Raw genomic sequence first — 24,453 nt, forward strand, 5'->3', positions numbered from 1 at the left:
TTGCACGCCTGACTGCTGCCAAACAAATAGTTAAGGATAGGCCTTCATTACTGTACGACTGGTAAGCAAATGTTCTCTGCTGCTCTTCAAGTAAGTCCTGAACACGTACAAAGGAGAAAGGGCCTCTTTCTCATGAGAGTTGGGCGAGCCAATCAATTAACCGGGAGCAGCCTAACAAGCCCTGGCACAAACTGAGAGCCATGAGAATATTTGCAGCAATGTAAAAATATGATAAAACCTCTTCAAGAGTAAAAAAGGGCATTTCTTAAACTTGCTGAGAGCGCACGGTTTCACCTTAAAATTATCACATTATATCACTGCGTTGAGAGGAGTTTATTAAAACGAATGGTTCCAAACTTAAGCCTGGAAACGTTCCTGCCCCCACCTAGACAACAATGGCATTAGTGAACACTAAGCAGCAAGCAAAATGTCTTGTGTGCCCTGGATTATAATATGTAGAGCAACATTTTAGCATATTAAATCACACACACACAAGATTTTTGTACAGAACACATCCTAAATTCTCCTGTTTGAAGGTGTTCTCAAATGCGACAATGTAGGAAAGACGGCATGAGGATAAAAAATCTTTCCTTAGGATCACACAATTTGTCAAGCGGGGAAGCTGGGATTGGTCACATTTGTTATAGTTTCACATTGTACATTTTAAATTAGTCACTAGATGGGAATGTCTGTTGCTCCTATTGTACATCAAAGGTTAATGCTTTGACTTTGAAACGTATTTCCTGAAAGCAAAACAGCTTTACCTTAAAATGTCAGATGATATCACTGCATTATTAGGCATTCATTAAAACAGATTAAACTTCAACTTAAAAGCATTCTTGTCCCCCTCCAACACAACAGTGCCATTGGTGAAGTCTAAGAGGCAAGTCAGCTGTCCTTTGTGCCCCATATTATTAAAGGTGGGGCTCCATTAGGGCTTATTAAATCAAACACGTGAGGTTTTTGTACTGTGCATATCTGATACTCACGTATTTTAAGGTGTTCTCATATTTGGGTATTAGGACAACAAATTGGAAACAAATATCATGGGAATAATTCCATGTAAAAAATATTGAGGACAAGAATATTGTGTCAGTCATTTGTTATGGGTAAGGAAAGCTTTACTATATATAACTCCACATAGTGGAAAAGTGTGGCTCAGGGGTTAGAGGCGGCAGACCTGGAGCTTGAGTTCGGCCCTGGACCAGGGTTCAATTCCCCGCCTCGGCGGGTCTTGGGCTCAAAAATTCCATGGACTCGTTAATTCTCGCTCTGGTGCCTTCTCGACTCACGGGTTCACACTCTGCAACTCTGGGCAATAGCTTGCTTAATCTCCACAACGGCCCCTCGCAGTGGGATGCCTGGCTTTCACCTTGTGGATACCCTGCCAGGGTTATCTCACAAGGGAATACCAGGACGGGTTCCCTAAGCAAGCGCTGAGATGCCCCAGGGTAGTCGTGCGCTATATAAGTTTCATTCATTTCATTTCATTTCATATATGTACCATGGGAATATCCTAAAGGTATGTAGATCTGGAGTTAAGAGTAGCAAATTATACCTACCTATTGGCACTTACCTACTAAATAGTCTTGCCATAGATATTTTTGACACAATATTCTTCCCACACAATATTTGTGCTTTCAATATTCTGTCACTAATCCCACATGCAATAATGAAGAAAAGGCACCATGGGAAAAAACATTTGCCTTGGATAACACAGTTTGGTCAAGCAGGGAAGCTGGGATTAATCCCAGGTTTCATAGTTTCACATTTGGAGTTTAGAAGCCAGATGGAAATCTATTCCTCTCATCTGTCTGTTTTACATTAGTGGTTAATGCTTTAACTTTATTTCTTGAATCCGGAAAACAGAAGAGTTCCTCTTAAAATATCAGATTATATCACTGATTTGAGAGACATTTATTGAAACCGATAGTTTTTAAGCTTCAGCATAAAAACATTCCTGCTCCAGGCAGGGACGTAACACAGGCCCCTGCAGCCCGCAGCCCCCACGGTGCGTGGGGGCCCGAGCTGTAGGGGGCCCCCACAGCACTGTGCTCAGTCTCAGGCCTGAGAGTTCCAGATTAGATCCGGAGTGGGGGCCCCTCTGTGTACCTGCAGGGGGCGGTGGGCCCTTCAACTTTCCTTACGCCTATGGATGAAATAGCTAATAAAGTAGGTCTCCAGATGTGATATTAACTATACAATTCTGTTGGATTCGGAATCTGCTCCACCAATCAATCACAAACAAGCGTGCTAATGTATTTGTTTTGGTGTTCTTGTATTTTGTACATACATTTTTATTGCTCTTTAGAAATTCCAGAACATTTTACTGATGTCCTTATCATGTGCAATAACCCTAAAGGGAATTGGATGCTAGAAGCAGTGGAAATGACATCCCTAGGTTGACACCTTGTCCCACCTTTAGCACCTCAACAGTTTATTCTTTGCTGCACATGTATTAGGCAAATGGCAAGCAGTGGAAACTACAGGCGGCGAGCAGGGCTCTCAGGGCCAGGTTCACTTTCTTTCCCTCCAGTTACCCTCATGGCCCATCAGTCAAGAGGTAACCAGGGAAGTGCAAAGGGTACAGTAGGGCAAGCATGGGGTAGCTATCCCTGGTCAGCACTCACTGGCATCCATGTTCGAATTTTTGTTTTTCTGAATGGCATAACGCTTCTCCCACGTGCAGCTTCACCTCTTAAAGCCCTGTAAGGCCGGGTACAGTACAAGCACTGCCCTACATGTCCGAGTATGATCTTTAGTAATTATATTGAGATCTGTTGCTTTCAGGAAACAGTGGTAAATGTAAGATGACTCCCATGAGACGAATGGATAAACTATGGAAAACGCAAAGCATTGGATGAAATTGGATTAATGTAGGCATCAGTGATATGCATTCATTAACGCAGTGCGTCCGGCAGTGGGGTGAGAGGTCGCCCCATTTTCCTGAAATACCCACTCTACTTTATGCCACTACACTCAGTGCCACTGTACGGCACTCTACACCACTCCTCTCTATTCTACCCTACTCTACACCACTCTACTCCACGCCACTTTAATTTCTGCGTCACTCCATACCATGCTACTTCACCTCACTCTGTGCCACTCCACTCTGTACCACTCTGTTCCATACCACTACACACTATGCCACTCTGCTCCACTTTATTCTATGTCACCTTACTCTACGCGACTCCACTCTTCATTACTCTACTCTAGGTCATTCCAGTTCACTCTACTCAATGCCACTGTAGTCTACGGCATTTCACTCTGCACCACTAAAATCTAAACCACACCACTCCGCTGTACACCACACCACTCTACTCAACACCACTCTACTCTACACCACCCTTCTCTACAACATTCTACTACACTCTATGCCATCTCTTCTATTCCACAGTACGCTATTCTGCTCTATGCTACTCCACTCCACTCTACGCCACTCCACTCTACACCACCCCACTCTACGACACTCCACTCTATGCCACTCCACTCTACGCCACTCCACTCTACGCCACTCCACTCTACGCCACTCCACTCTACGCCACTCCACTCTACGACACTCCACTCCACTCTACGACACTCCACTCCACTCTACGACACTCCACTCTACGCCACTCCACTCTACGCCACTCCACTCTACGCCACTCCACTCCACTCTACGCCACTCCACTCCGCTCTACGCCACTCCGCTCTACGCCACTCCGCTCTACGCCACTCCGCTCTATGACACTCCACTCTATGCCACTCCACTCTACGCCACTCCACTCTACGCCACTCCACTCTACGCCACTCCACTCTACTCCACTCCACTTTATGCCACTCCACTCTACGCCACTCCACTCTACGCCACTCCACTCTACGCCACTCCACTCTACGCCACTCCACTCTACGCCACTCCACTCTATGCCACTCCACTCTATGCCACTCCACTCTACGCCACTCCACTCTATGAAACTCCACTCTACAACACTCCACTCTACGACACTCCACTCTACGACACTCAACTCTACGACACTCAACTCTACGACACTCCACTCTACGACACTCCACTCTACGACACTCCACTCTATGCCACTCCACTCCACGCCACTCCACTCTATGCCAATCCACTCTATGACATTCCACTCTTCAACACTCCACTCTACGACACTCCACTCTACGACACTCCACTCTTCGACACTCCACTCTTCGACACTCCACTCTGTGCCACTCCACTCTGTGCCACTCCACTCTGTGCCACTCCACTCTATGACACTCCACTCTATGACACTCCACTCTACGCCACTCCACTCTACGCCACTCCACTCTACGCCACTCCACTCTACGCCACTCCACTCTACGCCACTCCACTCTACGCCACTCCACTCTACGCCACTCCACTCTACGCCACTCCACTCTACGCCACTCCACTCTATGCCACTCCACTCTACGCCACTCCACTCCACTCTATGAAACTCCACTCTAGGACATTCCACTCTACAACACTCCACTCTACGACACTCAACTCTACGACACTCCACTCTACGACACTCCACTCTATGCCACTCCACTCCACGCCACTCCACTCTATGCCAATCCACTCTATGACATTCCACTCTTCAACACTCCACTCTACGACACTCCACTCTACGACACTCCACTCTTCGACACTCCACTCTTCGACACTCCACTCTATGCCACTCCACTCTATGACACTCCACTCTACGCCACTCCACTCTATGCCACTCCACTCTATGCCACTCCACTCTATGCCACTCCACTCTATGCCACTCCACTCTATGACACTCCACTCTATGACACTCCACTCTATGACACTCCACTCTATGACACTCCACTCTATGACACTCCACTCTACGCCACTCCACTCTATGCCACTCCACTCTATGCCACTCCACTCTATGACACTCCACTCTATGACACTCCACTCTATGACACTCCACTCTATGACACTCCACTCTACGACACTCCACTCTACGACACTCCACTCTACGCCACTCCACTCTACGCCACTCCACTCTACGCCACTCCACTCTATGCCACTCCACTCTATGCCACTCCACTCTATGCCACTCCACTCTATGACACTCCACTCTATGACACTCCACTCTATGACACTCCACTCTATGACACTCCACTCTACGCCACTCCACTCTACGCCACTCCACTCTATGCCACTCCACTCTATGCCACTCCACTCTATGACACTCCACTCTATGACACTCCACTCTATGACACTCCACTCTATGACACTCCACTCTACGACACTCCACTCTACGACACTCCACTCTACGCCACTCCACTCTACGCCACTCCACTCTACGCCACTCCACTCTATGCCACTCCACTCTATGCCACTCCACTCTATGCCACTCCACTCTACACCACTCCACTCTACACCACTCCACTCTACGCCGCTCCACTCTACGCCGCTCCACTCTACGCCGCTCCACTCTACGCCGCTCCACTCTACGCCACTCCACTCTACGCCACTCCACTCTACGCCACTCCACTCTACGCCACTCCACTCTACGCCACTCCACTCTACGCCACTCCACTCTACGCCACTCCACTCTATGCCACTCCACTCTACGACACTCCACTCTACGACACTCCACTCTACGACACTCCACTCTACGACACTCCACTCTACGCCACTCCACTCTACGCCACTCCACTCTACGCCACTCCACTCTACGCCACTCCACTCTATGCCACTCCACTCTACGCCACTCCACTCTATGCCACTCCACTCTATGCCACTCCACTCTACGCCACTCCACTCTACGCCACTCCACTCTACGCCACTCCACTCTACGCCACTCCACTCTATGCCACTCCACTCTATGCCACTCCACTCTATGCCACTCCACTCTATGACATTCCACTCTACAACACTCCACTCTACGACACTCCACTCTATGACACTCCACTCTAACACACTCCACTCTAACACACTCCACTCTACGCCACTCCACTCTACGCCACTCCACTCTATGCCACTCCACTCTATGCCACTCCACTCTATGCCACTCCACTCTATGCCACTCCACTCTATGCCACTCCACTCTATGCCACTCCACTCTACGCCACTCCACTCTACGCCACTCCACTCTATGCCACTCCACTCTATGCCACTCCACTCTATGACATTCCACTCTACAACACTCCACTCTACGACACTCCACTCTATGACACTCCACTCTACGACACTCCACTCTAACACACTCCACTCTATGCCACTCCACTCTATGACACTCCACTCTATGATGGTTCACTCTATGACGCTCCACTCTGTGATACTCCACTCTATGATGCGCCACTCGATTCTACGTCACTACACTCTACTCTACACCACTCTTCTCTACAACATTCTATTACACTTTATGCCATCTCTTCTATTCCACAGTACGCTATTCTGCTCTATGGCACTCCACACCAATCTAATATATGCTGCTCTATTCCCTCCCAGTGTATGTCACTTTACCCCACTCCATGCCACTCACTCGACACAATGCCACTCTACGCCACTCCACTACACACCACTACACTTTATGCCATTCTACTCTATCACTCCACACAATGACACTAGACCGTATGCCACTCTCCGCTACTGAATGCCACTCCATTCCACTCTATGCCACTCCATGCCACTCTACTCCACACAATGCCACTCTGCAGCACTCTACGCCACTCCACTCTGTCATGCCACTCTGCCACTCCACTCTACGCCACTCTAGCATCCACTGGATCACCTGCAGGTACACTGACGAAAGAAGCTTGGAAGTACATCTCATTGTGCATGCTCTGAGTGACTGAGAGACGTCAGTGTGCAGCATTGTGCATGCTCATATTTATGAGAGCACAGCACGCCACGTGGCCCTGGCTTCCTGCTGCCAACAAACAAGCCTTGCCCCTGATGTTTGGCTTCTGCTGTCAGTCAGAAGACAGTGATGACTGAGTACTGCCTCAGGAGCAAACAGACTTTGATGGTCAGTAAACAAACGTGAAGTTACTTAACACGGAGTTCTAGAAATGTTATAAAATTAATTCGATTTGGGGGGGTTTTGGAACATTTTATGATACAAATGTGGTATTACAGGTAACTTGTACACATGTTCTAGCAAATGTCGTAATTATTGGTCATTGCAGCGGAAGAGCCAATACTTCTTCTGAGTCTCCAGGAAACGGGCCAGCATTTTGGAGGACAAGAGGGTGCTCTGCAGATGAAGATGCAGATAGAATGGAAAACTGACTGCCTGTTATATAAACCCAACAACTTCATGAGTCATCAAGAGAGAGTTTTGGAGGCTGATCCCGTTGAAATAAATGGAGGATGGGGAATGGCGTCATGGTGGGTGGTCATAGTCAAGCATTTTTGAGAATGAAGACATCAAGAAGATGATATCTTCTAAATTAGAGTGAATTCAGAAGTGTGTTAGAGGAAAACAATTGGAGTTCTATAGGCAAAGGTATTGTGAATATAATTAAAGAGTGCTGACAGAAGTCTTTATGTAGAAAATGAGATGCTTTTACGGCTTAGTGGCGTAAAAATGGCCCGCGAAGTGCGGGCCCCCCTTCAACACTGTGCACGGGCCCTTAGCCAGAGAGCTCCTGACTGGGTCTGGAGAATAGGGGGCCCCCTCCATGTACTTTGCAGGGGGGCCCCCTCAAGTTTTGTTACGCCACTGGTAGAAGAAACAGTAGGGGGAGAAGAAACAATAGGAAGAGAAGAACCAGTAGGGGAGAAGAAACAGAAGGGGAGAAGAAACAATAGGAGGAGAAGAAACAGAAGGGGAGAAGAAACACTAGGAAGAGAAGAAACAGTAGGGAAGAAGAAACAATAGGAAGGGGAGAAGAAACAATAGGAAGAGGAGAAACAGTAGGGGAGAAGGAGAAGAAACAATAGGAAGAGAAGAAACAGAAGGGGAGAAGAAACACTAGGAAGAGAAGAAACAGTAGGGGAGAAGAAACAATAGGAAGGGGAGAAACAGTAGGGGAGAAGAAACAATAGGAAGAGGAGAAACAGTAGGGGAGAAGGAGAAGAAACAATAGGAAGAGAAGAAACAGTAGGGGAGAAGAAACAATAATAAGAGGAGAAACAGTAGGGGAGAAGAAACAATAAGAAGAGGAGAAACAGTAGGGGAGAAGAAACAATAATAAGAGGAGAAACAGTAGGGGGAGAAGAAACATTAGGAAGAGGAGAAACAGTAGGGGAGAAGAAACAATAGGAAGAGAAGAAACAGTAGGGGAGAAGAAACAATAGGAAGAGAAGAAACAGTAGGGGAGAAGAAACAATAGGAAGAGAAGAAACAGAAGGGGAGAAGAAACAATAGGAAGAGGAGAAACAGTAGGGGAGAAGAAACAATAGGAAGAGGAGAAACAGTAGGGGAGAAGGAGAAGAAACAATAGGAAGAGAAGAAACAGTAGGGGAGAAGAAACAATAATAAGAGGAGAAACAGTAGGGGAGAAGGAGAAGAAACAATAGGAAGAGGAGAAACAGTAGGGGAGAAGGAGAAGAAACAATAGGAAGAGGAGAAACAGTAGGGGAGAAGAAACAATAGGAAGAGGAGAAACAGTAGGGGAGAAGGAGAAGAAACAATAGGAAGAGAAGAAACAGTAGGGGAGAAGAAACAATAGGAAGAGGAGAAACAGTAGGGGAGAAGGAGAAGAAACAATAGGAAGAGAAGAAACAGTAGGGGAGAAGAAACAATAGGAAGAGGAGAAACAGTAGGGGAGAAGAAACAATAGGAAGAGAAGAAACAGTAGGGGAGAAGAAACAATAGGAGGAGAAGAAACAGTAGGGGAGAAGAAACAATAGGAGGAGAAGAAACAGAAAGGGAGAAGAAACAATAGGAAGAGGAGAAACAGAAGGGGAGAAGAAACAATAGGAAGAGGAGAAACAGAAGGGGAGAAGAAACAATAGGAAGAGGAGAAACAGAAGGGGAGAAGAAACAATAGGAAGAGAAGAAACAGTAGGGGAGAAGAAACAATAGGAAGAGAAGAAACAGTAGGGGAGAAGAAACAATAGGAGGAGAAGAAACAGAAGGGGAGAAGAAACAATAGGAAGAGGAGAAACAGAAGGGGAGAAGAAACAATAGGAAGAGGAGAAACAGAAGGGGAGAAGAAACAATAGGAAGAGAAGAAACAGTAGGGGAGAAGAAACAATAGGAAGAGAAGAAACAGTAGGGGAGAAGAAACAATAGGAAGAGAAGAAACAGTAGGGGAGAAGAAACAATAGGAAGAGAAGAAACAGTAGGGGGAGAAGAAACAATAGGAGGAGAAGAAACAGAAGGGGAGAAGAAACAATAGGAAGAGGAGAAACAGTAGGGGAGAAGAAACAATAGGAAGAGAAGAAACAGAAGGGGAGAAGAAACAATAGGAAGAGAAGAAACAGTAGGGGAGAAGAAACACTAGGAAGAGAAGAAACAGAAGGGGAGAAGAAACAATAGGAAGAGAAGAAACAGAAGGGGAGAAGAAACAATAGGAAGAGAAGAAACAGTAGGGGAGAAGAAACAATAGGAAGAGAAGAAACAGAAGGGGAGAAGAAACAATAGGAAGAGAAGAAACAGAAGGGGGAGAAGAAACAATAGGAAGAGGAGAAACAGTAGGGGAGAAGAAACAATAGGAAGAGGAGAAACAGTAGGGGAGAAGAAACAATAGGAAGAGAAGAAACAGTAGGGGAGAAGAAACAATAGGAGGAGAAGAAACAGAAGGGGAGAAGAAACAATAGGAAGAGGAGAAACAGTAGGGGAGAAGAAACAATAGGAAGAGAAGAAACAGAAGGGGAGAAGAAACAATAGGAAGAGAAGAAACAGTAGGGGAGAAGAAACAATAGGAAGAGAAGAAACAGTAGTGGGAGAAGCACTCAAGCGGGAGTGTAGGGTGGAGCTGCATGTGGGAGAAGCAGCAGGGATCACGGCGCAAAGGGGTGGAACAGCTGGAAACCATATGCACTCTGTTGGAGCCCTAAACTAAAAAAGCAAAAGTAGTGCCTGAAAAGAAAGCAGTAGAAGGACACAAGTAATGAGGGCGTGCACTGGGGGTTGGACAAGGCCTCAGCAGCTTATTAATAAGAAGCAAGCACAGGAGTGTGACAATGAACCCAAAGGAGGCAAGCACCGGGTCGGCTTTGAGCCCACTGTACATTGAGATTAGGTCTCTTTGCAACCTGGACAGCTTAGGTGGTGTTGAAGATGAGAGGAAAATACATCTTTTGTCAGACATGCCTCCCCCGCTATCACCCCTGGAAAACAGTCTAATAATCCAGAAGTTAGAAGGAAAATACTGTTGACTTACCGTGCACTCTGAGCTGTGCTGTGGCGTCCTGTAGCCCCCCCGGGTCCACGTCCATTCGCACGGTGTAGATTCCGCTGTAATTCGTCTGCACATCTGTGATCCGCAGAGACCCGTCCGGGAGCGCTGACTCTCGGTCGGTGGATTTAGGACCGTAGGACGGAGGATCGCTGCCAAAGAGACCGAGGATGACGTCATCTGCATGTATCCTTCCGCCCCTGAACCAGTTACAGTACACTAAACTCCCCTGGTACCGCACAGACAGGGTGACGGTGTCTCCCACCACCGCGGTCACCACATCTGGAGTGATTGACAGCTGCGCCTCTGTGCACTGGAACAATGACGTCACCCAGACTGACGTCACCCAGGCTGAAAGAAAACACAGAAAAGAAACAACATCAGTGTTGTGAGACGTGTCGTCAACACCTGGCTGTCACAGAGGATGACGGACCCCAACATGCCCACCCTGAGGGTGTAGAGCGCAGTGTTCACAGAGGGAAGGAGGGCGTGGCGCGAGGGTGCAAGGAATCAGCGGATCACCAGAGGGAACCTGGTAACCCACTGTCAGGGAAGGACCGTTCCATATTCTAACCCATTACACTAGGACGTAGACTCCATGACCCTTTTTTCCTGTTCACAGTGCCTTTTTTTAAAACGCTGCTGTTGGAGACCTTTCCTGCATGTAGCTGCCGCCTCATTGCTTATTTATTAAAACTCGGTGCAGGACAAAGGTTTTCTGCCGAGTGCCGGGGTTGCTGTATACCAGGGCTGCCCAGCTTGATTCCGCCTGATGCCTCTTTCTTCCACCACCCTACACTTCTGTCTCTTTCCCCCAATATTGGGTTCATTTTCATTCTGCTTTCTTCGTATGTCAATGTTTTTTTATCTCTCTTCCTCCTTTTTTCTCCCTTTATGTCTTTTACTCTGAGGATAAGTCACATGATGGACAATAAACCCTGGCCCACCTCATTCCTCTTTCTTCTCCCACCCTACACTTCCTGTTTCCTTACCCCCATCTTGATGGTTATTTTTCACCCTTCTTTCTCCCTTTTCTGCCTCTCTCTCTCTTGTCCTGGGTCTAAGTCAGATAATGGGCAATAATCCTCCATAGATTAGCGCTGGTGCCCCACCAGCCTAGCACCAGTACAGATTAAGCACTGCTGCAGCCTTAGGTTTTCACCAGTGTTGCTAGTATGAGCTGAGACAAGGAGTGCTGTATGCATCAATTAGAGGTTGGTCACACTAAGGCGTGATATTTACCACACCTGGTAAATACCATCTCCTCTGGTGTCCAATGAAACACATAGAAACTCCATGCCCTATGCACAGAGTATTGTATGTGGCAGAACAACCACCTCTGTCACCTTCACTCATTACAGCTTTCTGAGAAATGTGATCCCAAACTCCCAGCATCTACTCCCTGTTCTCGGGAGCTCTGAACCAGTCCCCCTTGGCCTACCAAGAACATGTCATTTTATCTAGCCTTCATCTGGCTGTCTTAGCTTCTTCCTTTGTTCTTTCCCGTTGGCATCCCTCTCCTTGTATTGGTCCTAGCGCCAAGATATCTCTGATTGCCCATGGAGGGCGCACAAAGAGGACCTTGACTGTGACCCTGAGAAATTTGCAGTGGTTGAGATTAACTCAAGCGGTCCAGTCATCACTTGCTTCTTTTCCTCAGTGCGATGCCCAGGGCCCCATGACCACTGCACGATGGCCACGGCCCCATGACCACTGCACGATGCCCTTGGCCCCATGATCACTGCGCGATGCCCACGGCCCCATGACCACTGCACGATGCCCTTGGCCCCATGATCACTGCGCGATGCCCATGGCCCCATGATCACTGCGCGATGCCCTTGGCCCCATGATCACTGCGCGATGCCCTTGGCCCCATGATCACTGTGCAATGCCCACGGCCCCATGATCACTGCGCGATGCCCACGGCCCCATGACCACTGCACGATGGCCACGGCCCCATGACCACTGCACGATGGCCACGGCCCCATGACCACTGCGCGATGCCCTTGGCCCCATGACCACTGCGCGATGGCCACGGCCCCATGATCACTGCGCGATGGCCACGGCCCCAAGCTTCCTTTGTTCTTTCCCGTTGGCATCCCTCTCCTTGTATTGGTCCTAGCGCCAAGATATCTCTGATTGCCCATGGAGGGCGCACAAAGAGGACCTTGACTGTGACCCTGAGAAATTTGCAGTGGTTGAGATTAACTCAAGCGGTCCAGTCATCACTTGCTTCTTTTCCTCAGTGCGATGCCCAGGGCCCCATGACCACTGCACGATGGCCACGGCCCCATGACCACTGCACGATGCCCTTGGCCCCATGATCACTGCGCGATGCCCACGGCCCCATGAACACTGCACGATGCCCTTGGCCCCATGATCACTGCGCGATGCCCATGGCCCCATGATCACTGCGCGATGCCCTTGGCCCCATGATCACTGCGCGATGCCCTTGGCCCCATGATCACTGTGCAATGCCCACGGCCCCATGATCACTGCGCGATGCCCACGGCCCCATGACCACTGCACGATGGCCACGGCCCCATGACCACTGCACGATGGCCACGGCCCCATGACCACTGCGCGATGCCCATGGCCCCATGATCACTGCGCGATGCCCTTGGCCCCATGATCACTGCGCGATGCCCTTGGCCCCATGATCACTGCGCGATGCCCTTGGCCCCATGACCACTGCGCGATGCCCATGACCCCATGATCACTGCGCGATGCCCTTGGCCCCATGACCACTGCGCGATGGCCACGGCCCCATGATCACTGCGCGATGGCCACGGCCCCAAGCTTCCTTTGTTCTTTCCCGTTGGCATCCCTCTCCTTGTATTGGTCCTAGCGCCAAGATATCTCTGATTGCCCATGGAGGGCGCACAAAGAGGACCTTGACTGTGACCCTGAGAAATTTGCAGTGGTTGAGATTAACTCAAGCGGTCCAGTCATCACTTGCTTCTTTTCCTCAGTGCGATGCCCAGGGCCCCATGACCACTGCACGATGGCCACGGCCCCATGACCACTGCACGATGCCCTTGGCCCCATGATCACTGCGCGATGCCCACGGCCCCATGACCACTGCACGATGCCCTTGGCCCCATGATCACTGCGCGATGCCCATGGCCCCATGATCACTGCGCGATGCCCTTGGCCCCATGATCACTGCGCGATGCCCTTGGCCCCATGATCACTGTGCAATGCCCACGGCCCCATGATCACTGCGCGATGCCCACGGCCCCATGACCACTGCACGATGGCCACGGCCCCATGACCACTGCACGATGGCCACGGCCCCATGACCACTGCGCGATGCCCTTGGCCCCATGACCACTGCGCGATGGCCACGGCCCCATGATCACTGCGCGATGGCCACGGCCCCAAGCTTCCTTTGTTCTTTCCCGTTGGCATCCCTCTCCTTGTATTGGTCCTAGCGCCAAGATATCTCTGATTGCCCATGGAGGGCGCACAAAGAGGACCTTGACTGTGACCCTGAGAAATTTGCAGTGGTTGAGATTAACTCAAGCGGTCCAGTCATCACTTGCTTCTTTTCCTCAGTGCGATGCCCAGGGCCCCATGACCACTGCACGATGGCCACGGCCCCATGACCACTGCACGATGCCCTTGGCCCCATGATCACTGCGCGATGCCCACGGCCCCATGACCACTGCACGATGCCCTTGGCCCCATGATCACTGCGCGATGCCCATGGCCCCATGATCACTGCGCGATGCCCTTGGCCCCATGATCACTGCGCGATGCCCTTGGCCCCATGATCACTGTGCAATGCCCACGGCCCCATGATCACTGCGCGATGCCCACGGCCCCATGACCACTGCACGATGGCCACGGCCCCATGACCACTGCACGATGGCCACGGCCCCATGACCACTGCGCGATGCCCATGGCCCCATGATCACTGCGCGATGCCCTTGGCCCCATGATCACTGCGCGATGCCCTTGGCCCCATGATCACTGCGCGATGCCCTTGGCCCCATGACCACTGCGCGATGCCCATGACCCCATGATCACTGCGCGATGCCCTTGGCCCCATGACCACTGCGCGATGGCCACGGCCCCATGATCACTGCGCGATGGCCACGGCCCCAAGCTTCCTTTGTTCTTTCCCGTTGGCATCCCTCTCCTTGTATTGGTCCTAGCGCCAAGATATCTCTGATTGCCCATGGAGGGCGCACAAAGAGGACCTTGACTGTGACCCTGAGAAATTTGCAGTGGTTGAGATTAACTCAAGCGGTCCAGTCATCACTTGCTTATTTTCCTCAGTGCGATGCCCAGGGCCCCATGACCACTGCACGATGGCCACGGCCCCATGACCACTGCACGATGCCCTTGGCCCCATGACCACTGCGCGATGGCCACGGCCCCATGATCACTGCGCGATGGCCACGGCCCCAAGCTTCCTTTGTTCTTTCCCGTTGGCATCCCTCTCCTTGTATTGGTCCTAGCGCCAAGATATCTCTGATTGCCCATGGAGGGCGCACAAAGAGGACCTTGACTGTGACCCTGAGAAATTTGCAGTGGTTGAGATTAACTCAAGCGGTCCAGTCATCACTTGCTTATTTTCCTCAGTGCGATGCCCAGGGCCCCATGACCACTGCACGATGGCCACGGCCCCATGACCACTGCACGATGCCCTTGGCCCCATGATCACTGCGCGATGCCCACGGCCCCATGACCACTGCGCGATGCCCATGGCCCCATGATCACTGCGCGATGCCCTTGGCCCCATGATCACTGCGCGATGCCCTTGGCCCCATGACCACTGCGCGATGCCCTTGGCCCCATGACCACTGCGCGATGCCCATGACCCCATGATCACTGCGCGATGCCCTTGGCCCCATGACCACTGCGCGATGGCCACGGCCCCATGATCACTGCGCGATGGCCACGGCCCCAAGCTTCCTTTGTTCTTTCCCGTTGGCATCCCTCTCCTTGTATTGGTCCTAGCGCCAAGATATCTCTGATTGCCCATGGAGGGCGCACAAAGAGGACTTTGACTGTGACCCTGAGAAATTTGCAGTGGTTGAGATTAACTCAAGCGGTCCAGTCATCACTTGCTTATTTTCCTCAGTGCGATGCCCAGGGCCCCATGACCACTGCACGATGGCCACGGCCCCATGACCACTGCACGATGCCCTTGGCCCCATGATCACTGCGCGATGCCCTTGGCCCCATGATCACTGCGCGATGCCCTTGGCCCCATGATCACTGCGCGATGCCCTTGGCCCCATGACCACTGCGCGATGCCCATGACCCCATGATCACTGCGCGATGCCCTTGGCCCCATGACCACTGCGCGATGGCCACGGCCCCATGACCACTGCGCGATGGCCACGGCCCCATGATCACTGCGCGATGCCCACGGCCCCATGACCACTGCACGATGGCCACGGCCCCATGACCACTGCACGATGGCCACGGCCCCATGACCACTGCGCGATGCCCATGGCCCCATGATCACTGCGCGATGCCCTTGGCCCCATGATCACTGCGCGATGCCCTTGGCCCCATGATCACTGCGCGATGCCCTTGGCCCCATGACCACTGCGCGATGCCCATGACCCCATGATCACTGCGCGATGCCCTTGGCCCCATGACCACTGCGCGATGGCCACGGCCCCATGATCACTGCGCGATGGCCACGGCCCCAAGCTTCCTTTGTTCTTTCCCGTTGGCATCCCTCTCCTTGTATTGGTCCTAGCGCCAAGATATCTCTGATTGCCCATGGAGGGCGCACAAAGAGGACCTTGACTGTGACCCTGAGAAATTTGCAGTGGTTGAGATTAACTCAAGCGGTCCAGTCATCACTTGCTTCTTTTCCTCAGTGCGATGCCCAGGGCCCCATGACCACTGCACGATGGCCACGGCCCCATGACCACTGCACGATGCCCTTGGCCCCATGATCACTGCGCGATGCCCACGGCCCCATGACCACTGCACGATGCCCTTGGCCCCATGATCACTGCGCGATGCCCATGGCCCCATGATCACTGCGCGATGCCCTTGGCCCCATGATCACTGCGCGATGCCCTTGGCCCCATGATCACTGTGCAATGCCCACGGCCCCATGATCACTGCGCGATGCCCACGGCCCCATGACCACTGCACGATGGCCACGGCCCCATGACCACTGCACGATGGCCACGGCCCCATGACCACTGCGCGATGCCCATGGCCCCATGATCACTGCGCGATGCCCTTGGCCCCATGATCACTGCGCGATGCCCTTGGCCCCATGATCACTGCGCGATGCCCTTGGCCCCATGACCACTGCGCGATGCCCATGACCCCATGATCACTGCGCGATGCCCTTGGCCCCATGACCACTGCGCGATGGCCACGGCCCCATGATCACTGCGCGATGGCCACGGCCCCAAGCTTCCTTTGTTCTTTCCCGTTGGCATCCCTCTCCTTGTATTGGTCCTAGCGCCAAGATATCTCTGATTGCCCATGGAGGGCGCACAAAGAGGACCTTGACTGTGACCCTGAGAAATTTGCAGTGGTTGAGATTAACTCAAGCGGTCCAGTCATCACTTGCTTCTTTTCCTCAGTGCGATGCCCAGGGCCCCATGACCACTGCACGATGGCCACGGCCCCATGACCACTGCACGATGCCCTTGGCCCCATGATCACTGCGCGATGCCCACGGCCCCATGACCACTGCACGATGCCCTTGGCCCCATGATCACTGCGCGATGCCCATGGCCCCATGATCACTGCACGATGCCCTTGGCCCCATGATCACTGCGCGATGCCCTTGGCCCCATGATCACTGTGCAATGCCCCCGGCCCCATGATCACTGCGCGATGCCCACGGCCCCATGACCACTGCACGATGGCCACGGCCCCATGACCACTGCACGATGGCCACGGCCCCATGACCACTGCGCGATGCCCATGGCCCCATGATCACTGCGCGATGCCCTTGGCCCCATGATCACTGCGCGATGCCCTTGGCCCCATGATCACTGCGCGATGCCCTTGGCCCCATGACCACTGCGCGATGCCCTTGGCCCCATGACCACTGCGCGATGCCCTTGGCCCCATGATCACTGCGCGATGCCCTTGGCCCCATGATCACTGCGCGATGCCCTTGGCCCCATGATCACTGCGCGATGCCCTTGGCCCCATGATCACTGCGCGATGCCCTTGGCCCCATGATCACTGCGCGATGCCCTTGGCCCCATGACCACTGCGCGATGCCCTTGGCCCCATGACCACTGCGCGATGCCCTTGGCCCCATGACCACTGCGCGATGCCCACGGCCCCATGACCACTGCGCGATGCCCTTGGCCCCATGACCACTGCGCGATGCCCTTGGCCCCATGATCACTGCGCGATGCCCATGGCCCCATGACCACTGCTCCTCTGGAACCAAGCGGCACCCGGCTGAAGAGGCCCTATTAGAAGCAGCTGGTTTGGTGCTGCTTGTATTTTGGTTCAGAGGAGACCCAGCTTGGTGGTTCCGGATTGACTGTACCTATTTGCTGATTTCCATATGGCTGGTTCCTGTCTGAGGTTGCATGGTGGGCAAAAATACTTAAATAAATTACCTGAGATGAATTCACACACTCCACTCATCACGTTTTTGTTTCTTCTCTTGCTTAACAATCACACAACAAATCTCAAAACAATACCGGTCACATACCTTACCCCAGGGGCCTAGAGTTATGAATGCCATGGTTCAGTCAGGGATAAAACTATTCCTTTGAAGACAACAGATCAATCAAAGAATAATTGCTTTATATAGTATTCTTTGATTGACCTGCTGTCTTCAAAGGAATAGTTTTATCCCCGACAGAACCATTGTTGTTTTTGCACATTCAAACCCAGATTCTGAGGGACACAGGGTTACCCCATTATTGTTTGATAGAATTATGAATGGGCAGAGTTGTTGAAAACCCTAAGCAAAACCCTATTTTCAGAGGTTGAAATTCCAAGTTGTCCATGGTTTACCACACCGGGTATTTGTGGGGCACAATAAAGTCTTCAGTACGTCAAACCTGCAGGAATTGAACAGGGGACTCCAGAGTGCGGATTTTATTGCGGCATGCGACGTTTTATGCAAAAAACACCAAACGTGCATGTTATGCTCCAAAAACTCGAAATAGGTGCCATTTATCTTTCCCAATATTCGTGAACAGGTTCTCAGGTTTTATTAGGTGTATTCAATTGTGACAGTCTCTTTGCTGCACTAGTAATTATTCCCGGGGTAGGGTATTTGCCAGGTGCGTAAAAGGCCTCCTATCTTAATAACCTCAGTAAAAAAAGAGGCATAATATTTGGAATGTGTGTTTTCCTTTATCTCTCACTGTTTTTTCCAAATACATTTTGCCATTTTTTTTGTTGCTGAGATTATGGCTTATTTTATAGTCAATTGTTGAAGTGGAATAAGAAATGATGTTTTAATTAAAACCTCCGAAAAACACAGAAAATCACCAATTATAGTTCATGGAACTAACGAAAAGTTACACCCCTACCATGCACCGCTTATGACCTCACATATTACATCTCAAATGACACCACTGATGACACACTGATGATATCTAAACTATAACTGGCCAATCTCAGTGTTTTCTATTTTTAAACATTTCAACACCTAACGATAATGTCCTTATAAAGAAACCTTTGGCCATCCCCCCTCAGGGGTACAGCGGAAATCAAAATCAAAATAAATCAATGGGTTGTAGGTACAACGGTGCCAAAACCTAATACAGCAGTACCGGTATCACAACAGCACAATGGGTGCCGTGGTGGGTACTGTGGTACAAGAAATGGTATTGTGTTACCAGTGATAACGTTGTTTAAACAAAAAATGTCTTTAGAAGGGGTCCTCTCAGTCTCACATGACCATGGGGCTCAGGGTGTGCCTACCCTGCCCTCTTGTGTGACAATTGATGTTTTTTTATTCAGGACTCAACATATTCTCCATGTTGTAACTCTCCAATAAGGATCACCCATCCACCTTACATAGACCATTCAAAGAGTTAGATCATGGCCTAGAAAGCATATATTTTCTCTACTGCTGTAAATCTGTTCAGAAATTTTGGAGAAATTAAGCTAAGAAATATTTGTATATCTGGATGGTTGGGTTTGCAAAATTCTCCAGTAAGTCATGCATTGATGAACATTTAAAAATGGAGCAAAACCGAAGAGGATGATGGGCGGAGTGTTGAACAATGCAAGCACTCATCCCCAGTCAACTGATTTGGGTTCAATCCATCATCATTCTTTAACTCACTCCACCACCCTAGTTCAGACATGGCCATATGCAAATCAGTCTTGACCCTGTGCCTCATGGGAACAGTCCAGCCCGAACTGCCAAGCCAGGTCCTCCCTGGACCGGAAACAAGCATCCTAGGACCAGTTTCTGGCTAATCAGCCCTCATCAGCTAGGCTCCAGTGAACAAAGTGAGCAAGGGACTTACGTCTGGGCATATCCTGCCAACTCAGGGCGAACAAAGCAAAACCAAAGGATATGGTGGATGGATTGTTGAACAATGCAAGCACTCACCCCCAGTCAACTGATCTGGGTTTAATCCATCACCATTCTTTAGCTCACTCCGCCACCCCAGTTCAGACATGCCATATGCAAATCAGTCTGACCCTGTGCCTCATGGGAACAGTCTAACCCGAACTGCCAAGCCATGCCTTCCCTGGACTGGAAACAAGCTACTGAGGACCGGTTTCTGGCATTTCAGCCGTCTTCAGCCCGGCTTGCTTGAATTCAGTGGCAAAGTGAGCAAGGGACTCACGTCTGAGCATACCCTGCCAACTTATGGCGAATAAAGAAAAGCCAAAGGAAATGATGGACGGAGCGTTGACAATACAAGAACTCACCCCCACTCAACTGATCTGGGTTTAATCCATCACCGTTCTTTATCCCACTCTGCCACCCCAGTTCAGACATGGCCATATGCAAATCAGTCTGACCCTGTGCCTCATGGGAACAGTCTTGCCCTAACTGCCAAGCCATGCCTTCCCTGGACCGGAAACAAGCTACCCAGGACCCGTTTCTGGCATTTCAGCTGTCTTCAGCCCGGCTTGCTTGAATCCAGTGGCAAAGTGAGCAAGGGACTCACGTCTGAGCATACCCTGCCAGCTAATGGCGAACAAAGAAAAACCAAAGGAAATGATGGACGGAGCGTTGACAATACAAGCACTCACCCCCAGTCAACTGATCTAGGTTTAATCCATCACCGTTCTTTAGCCCACTCTGCCACCCCGGTTAAGACATGGCCATATGCAAATCAGTCTGACCATGTGCCTCATGGGAACAGTCTAGCCCGAACTTCCAAGCCATGCCTTCCCTGGACCAGAAACAAGCTACCCAGGACCGGTTTCTGGCATTTCAACCGTCTTGAGCCCGGCTTGCTTGAATCCAGTGGCAAAGTGAGCAAGGGACTCACGTCTGAGCATACCCTGCCAACTTATGGCGAACAAAGAAAAACCAAAGGTAATGATGGACGGAGCGTTGACAATACAAGCACTCACCCCCAGTCAACTGATCTGGGTTTAATCCATCACCGTTCTTTAGCCCACTCTGCCATCCCAGTTCAGACATGGCCATATGCAAATCAGTCTGACCCTGTGCCTCATGAGAACAGTCTAGCCCGAACTGCCAAGCCATGCCTTCCCTGGACCGGAAACAAGCTACCGAGGACCAGTTTCTGGCATTTCAGCCGTCTGCAGCCCGGCTTGCTTGAATCCAGTGGCAAAGTGAGCAAGGGACTCACGTCTGAGCATACCCTGACAACTTATGGCGAACAAAGAAAAACCAAAGGAAATGATGGACGGAGCATTGACAATACAAGCACTCACCCCCAGTCAACTGATCTTGGTTTAATCCATCACCGTTCTTTAGCCCACTCTGCCACCCCAGTTCAGACATGGCCATATGCAAATCAGTCTGACCCTGTGCCTCATGGGAACAGTCCAGCCCGAACTGCCAAGCCATCCTCCCCTTTGGTTTTGCATTGAAAAATGGAGCCATGTGATTGGTTGAAAGTGCTTTTCCCCCCATTGCCTGCCTTGCTCCTATGGGAGAAACAAGTTCCCGCAAGTCCTGTGAAAATAAACGCTCTGATTATCTGGCCACAACATTAAGAGAAATGTTGCAGCCATCATTATAGTACTCAAGTACTCGGTTCCCCTGTGCTGAAAATTAATAATTAATAAGGAATAAGAGGGAAAGGTTAGGAGTATGTGGGCCCAAATCTAAAAAAGCAATTTTGTGGCTTTGCAATCCCTCAGGAGTCTTGTGGGAGCTAGCATGGACACAGGAGTCCTATAGGCAAGCAGATGCCTCGCAAGTTCCTGTAAGACACCCCCAAAATGCCCACGAGAGAAAAAAATAAAATAAATGGGTTGGGTCTCAGTATCTGCATTGACTTCTTATGGGCAATCTTATTCCCCTGTTGGAGGTAGTCTAGGCCCTGTTGCTAGCCACTTGTGTTGCAGGGTCTTTAACTGCCTGCAAGGGGGGTGGGGTGGATGGGGCATGCTGGCAACCCTATGTCACACACGGTGGAAGGCCATTCGTGGTGTGGGGTCAGCTTTACATATGGTAATATAATAGGACTTTACGTTAAAAAACCTATAGAAATTTACTGAAAAAAAACAAAGGTTAAAGTGATATTATAGTTAGAAATTGTAATAAGTTCTTACTTTACCTTTAAAAAAATCTCATAAACTCAGTGAGAAAAAAAAAAATATATATATATATATATATATATATATATATCTATACTACTATAATAAAGCAGAAACTTTCAGGCTTTGAGGCGGGTAAACGCGGGAACCATTGCACCAATCTACACACCTGATACACCGTTGAAATCGGCAGGGTGTGTAGATGGTTATAGGCGATATTAACTTTAAAAATAAACCTTAATAAAAAAATTAATTAAAAAAAAAAGTAGTCCCCCCAAAGTAGCGCCGGCCGCGACGTGCGTCGTCACGTTAGGAGCAGGGGAGGAGCGGCGTCCCAGGAGCTGCGGTCATTGCGCAGGGGAGGAGTGGTGACGTCAGGAGCAGAGGACGGGCGAAGGAAGATGAGCGGCGGACATGGCGCAGGGGAGGAGCGGTAGTGCGAGCTGACAGGCAGGAGCAGCGCCAGCGGAGGTAAGTTAGTGAACTCATGTAGGGGCAGGCGGGGGTCGGGGCAGACGGGGGTCGGGGAGAGCGGAAGAGTTGAAGAGCAGAACCAAGAAAGGGAATTGTTTACAAAAGGATAACCTTCCCGTAGTGAGCGACTCATAATGAGCTCTCAAAGCATATTAACTCGGGAAACATTTGAGGGGTTTTAAACATAATCCTGAACAAATAGGGATTGCCATAAATAAAGGAAGTATAGTGCACGATTACTCCTAGGGAGTGCTCAGTGTTTGTGGCGACCCCTATACTTCATTTGCATGCCATGGTCACACAGGGGCACCCGACGACTGTAGGCCGCTCCCTGTGCCCCCAGCTCTCACTTCTGGTCCTTTATTCAGGGGCTGCCAGCGCAGCTCTGCCGAGCACTATGAATTTGTTCCATTCACACAAGTCCGGAACAAGTATTTTCTATTGGGTAGAGAAGGGCCCAGCGACGCCAAATCCGCACGTCTGAGGATGCCAAAGGTCGTGCCCAAAGACCGCCCGGCCCATCGTCCAAGGAGCACTGGAAGGCCCGAAATCAAGACAACTGGGCAGAGTGGAGACATTGTTCACAAGTGGCCCACGTCAGATCTGAGGTTATCGTCGCATCTTTCAGCCTGGACGGTCAGAGGGCATATACTGTTCCCCTGTGACCTCCGACGTCATCACTGCAACTATCGTCATATCTCTGTGTCCGGCCTGCCGCACTGAGGGGGTGCATTGTTCCCGAGTGACCTTAGCTCACAACTGAGGCTATGGCTATCACTACATCTCCATGTATAGCGTGGGGTCAGGCCGTAAATATTTTCCACGTGCAATCCCTACGTCAACATTTAGTTTGTCATATCTCTGGGCCAGGCAGGGCGGGACTCATGGCCCACAGGACCCCTCAATGCCCCCATTGTGAGACTCCGTCCTCTCCCTGCCTCTCACTGAGCTCTAATACGTGGCTCGGGGGCTCCCATTCCAAACCAGTCGGTAAAGCACATAACCATTTTAGAAGCTGGTGAACTCGGTTTCATTGACCTGTTCTCCTTACTCTGGAGTCAATCACATTAACTCTTCTCACTACTGCCCGTAGTTCAGTTGCCGCTGCAGTGTGGCATCTCAGTGCAGTCTTCCAGTTAAGCCAGTGTAGCGCCAAGCAGCGCCGGCGGAGGTAAGTTAGTGAACTCATGTAGGGGCAGACGGGGGTCGGGGAGAGCGGAAGAGTTGAAGAGCAGAACCAAGAAAGGGAATTGTTTACAGAAGGATAACCTTCCCGTAGTGAGCGACTCATAATGAGCTCTCAATGCATATTAACTCGGGAAACATTTGAGGGGTTTTAAACTTAATCCTGAACAGATAGGGATTGCCATAAACAAAGGAAGTATAGTGCACGATTACTCCTTAATAAAGTTTAAAACATAACACAGAAACAGGCACCTGCAAAAACCATGGCGCATGACAATTAGACTAATTGAAAAACAAGAAAAATGCCTTTGGAGTCTTTGCTGTCTGGATCTGTAGAGGGGGGGCTGCCACTGTCCAACGTGGAATTTCGTTGAAAACAGTGGCCATTATCAAAGAGCAAAGAAGCCTCCAGAGAGCAACAGAGCGCTTTTCGGACAGCACTGCTTATTGTGACAGGAGCATCTCAAACAGCAGGTACTGCATTAAGAAAAATAGGAAATGTGGGGCTGGAGAGAAATGCCTTCCAGTAACTGACCACAGTGCAGTGGTGGGGGCTGGGGGAGGGGGAAAGGATTATTGAGACAGCACTAGGCAGCACGCCATTGCACAAGTTGTTTTACCTCAATTCAAGTATCCTTATGTATGATGTCTGACAACAACACACTCCTCTTTGGGAGAACAGAGTGAGGAGGATGAACTTTCAGATCAGTCTTACTCTGGGAAGCCATGTGCAGTTACAAAAGTGGGGCGGGCGGGGCCACAGAAGCAAAGTAAAATACAGGAGGGAAAAGTTACGTCTGCAGGTTACAA

General features: G+C 50.5%; 1 protein-coding gene across 1 annotated transcript in view; it reads right to left on the reverse strand.

The window, feature by feature from the left end:
• The window catches only part of LOC147706626 (cell adhesion molecule CEACAM6-like), a 103,942-nt gene that overhangs the window by 62,610 nt on the left and 16,879 nt on the right, over positions 1 to 24,453 (reverse strand). Inside the window, exon 2 of the mRNA XM_086933116.1 lies at positions 10,297 to 10,662. Coding sequence (XP_086789242.1) covers positions 10,297 to 10,662 — 366 coding nt within the window. The remainder of the gene's footprint in view (positions 1 to 10,296; positions 10,663 to 24,453) is intronic.

The sequence above is a fragment of the Lissotriton vulgaris genome, chromosome 7 (genome assembly GCF_964263255.1).
Source record: "Lissotriton vulgaris chromosome 7, aLisVul1.2, whole genome shotgun sequence".
NCBI lineage: Eukaryota > Metazoa > Chordata > Amphibia > Caudata > Salamandridae > Lissotriton > Lissotriton vulgaris.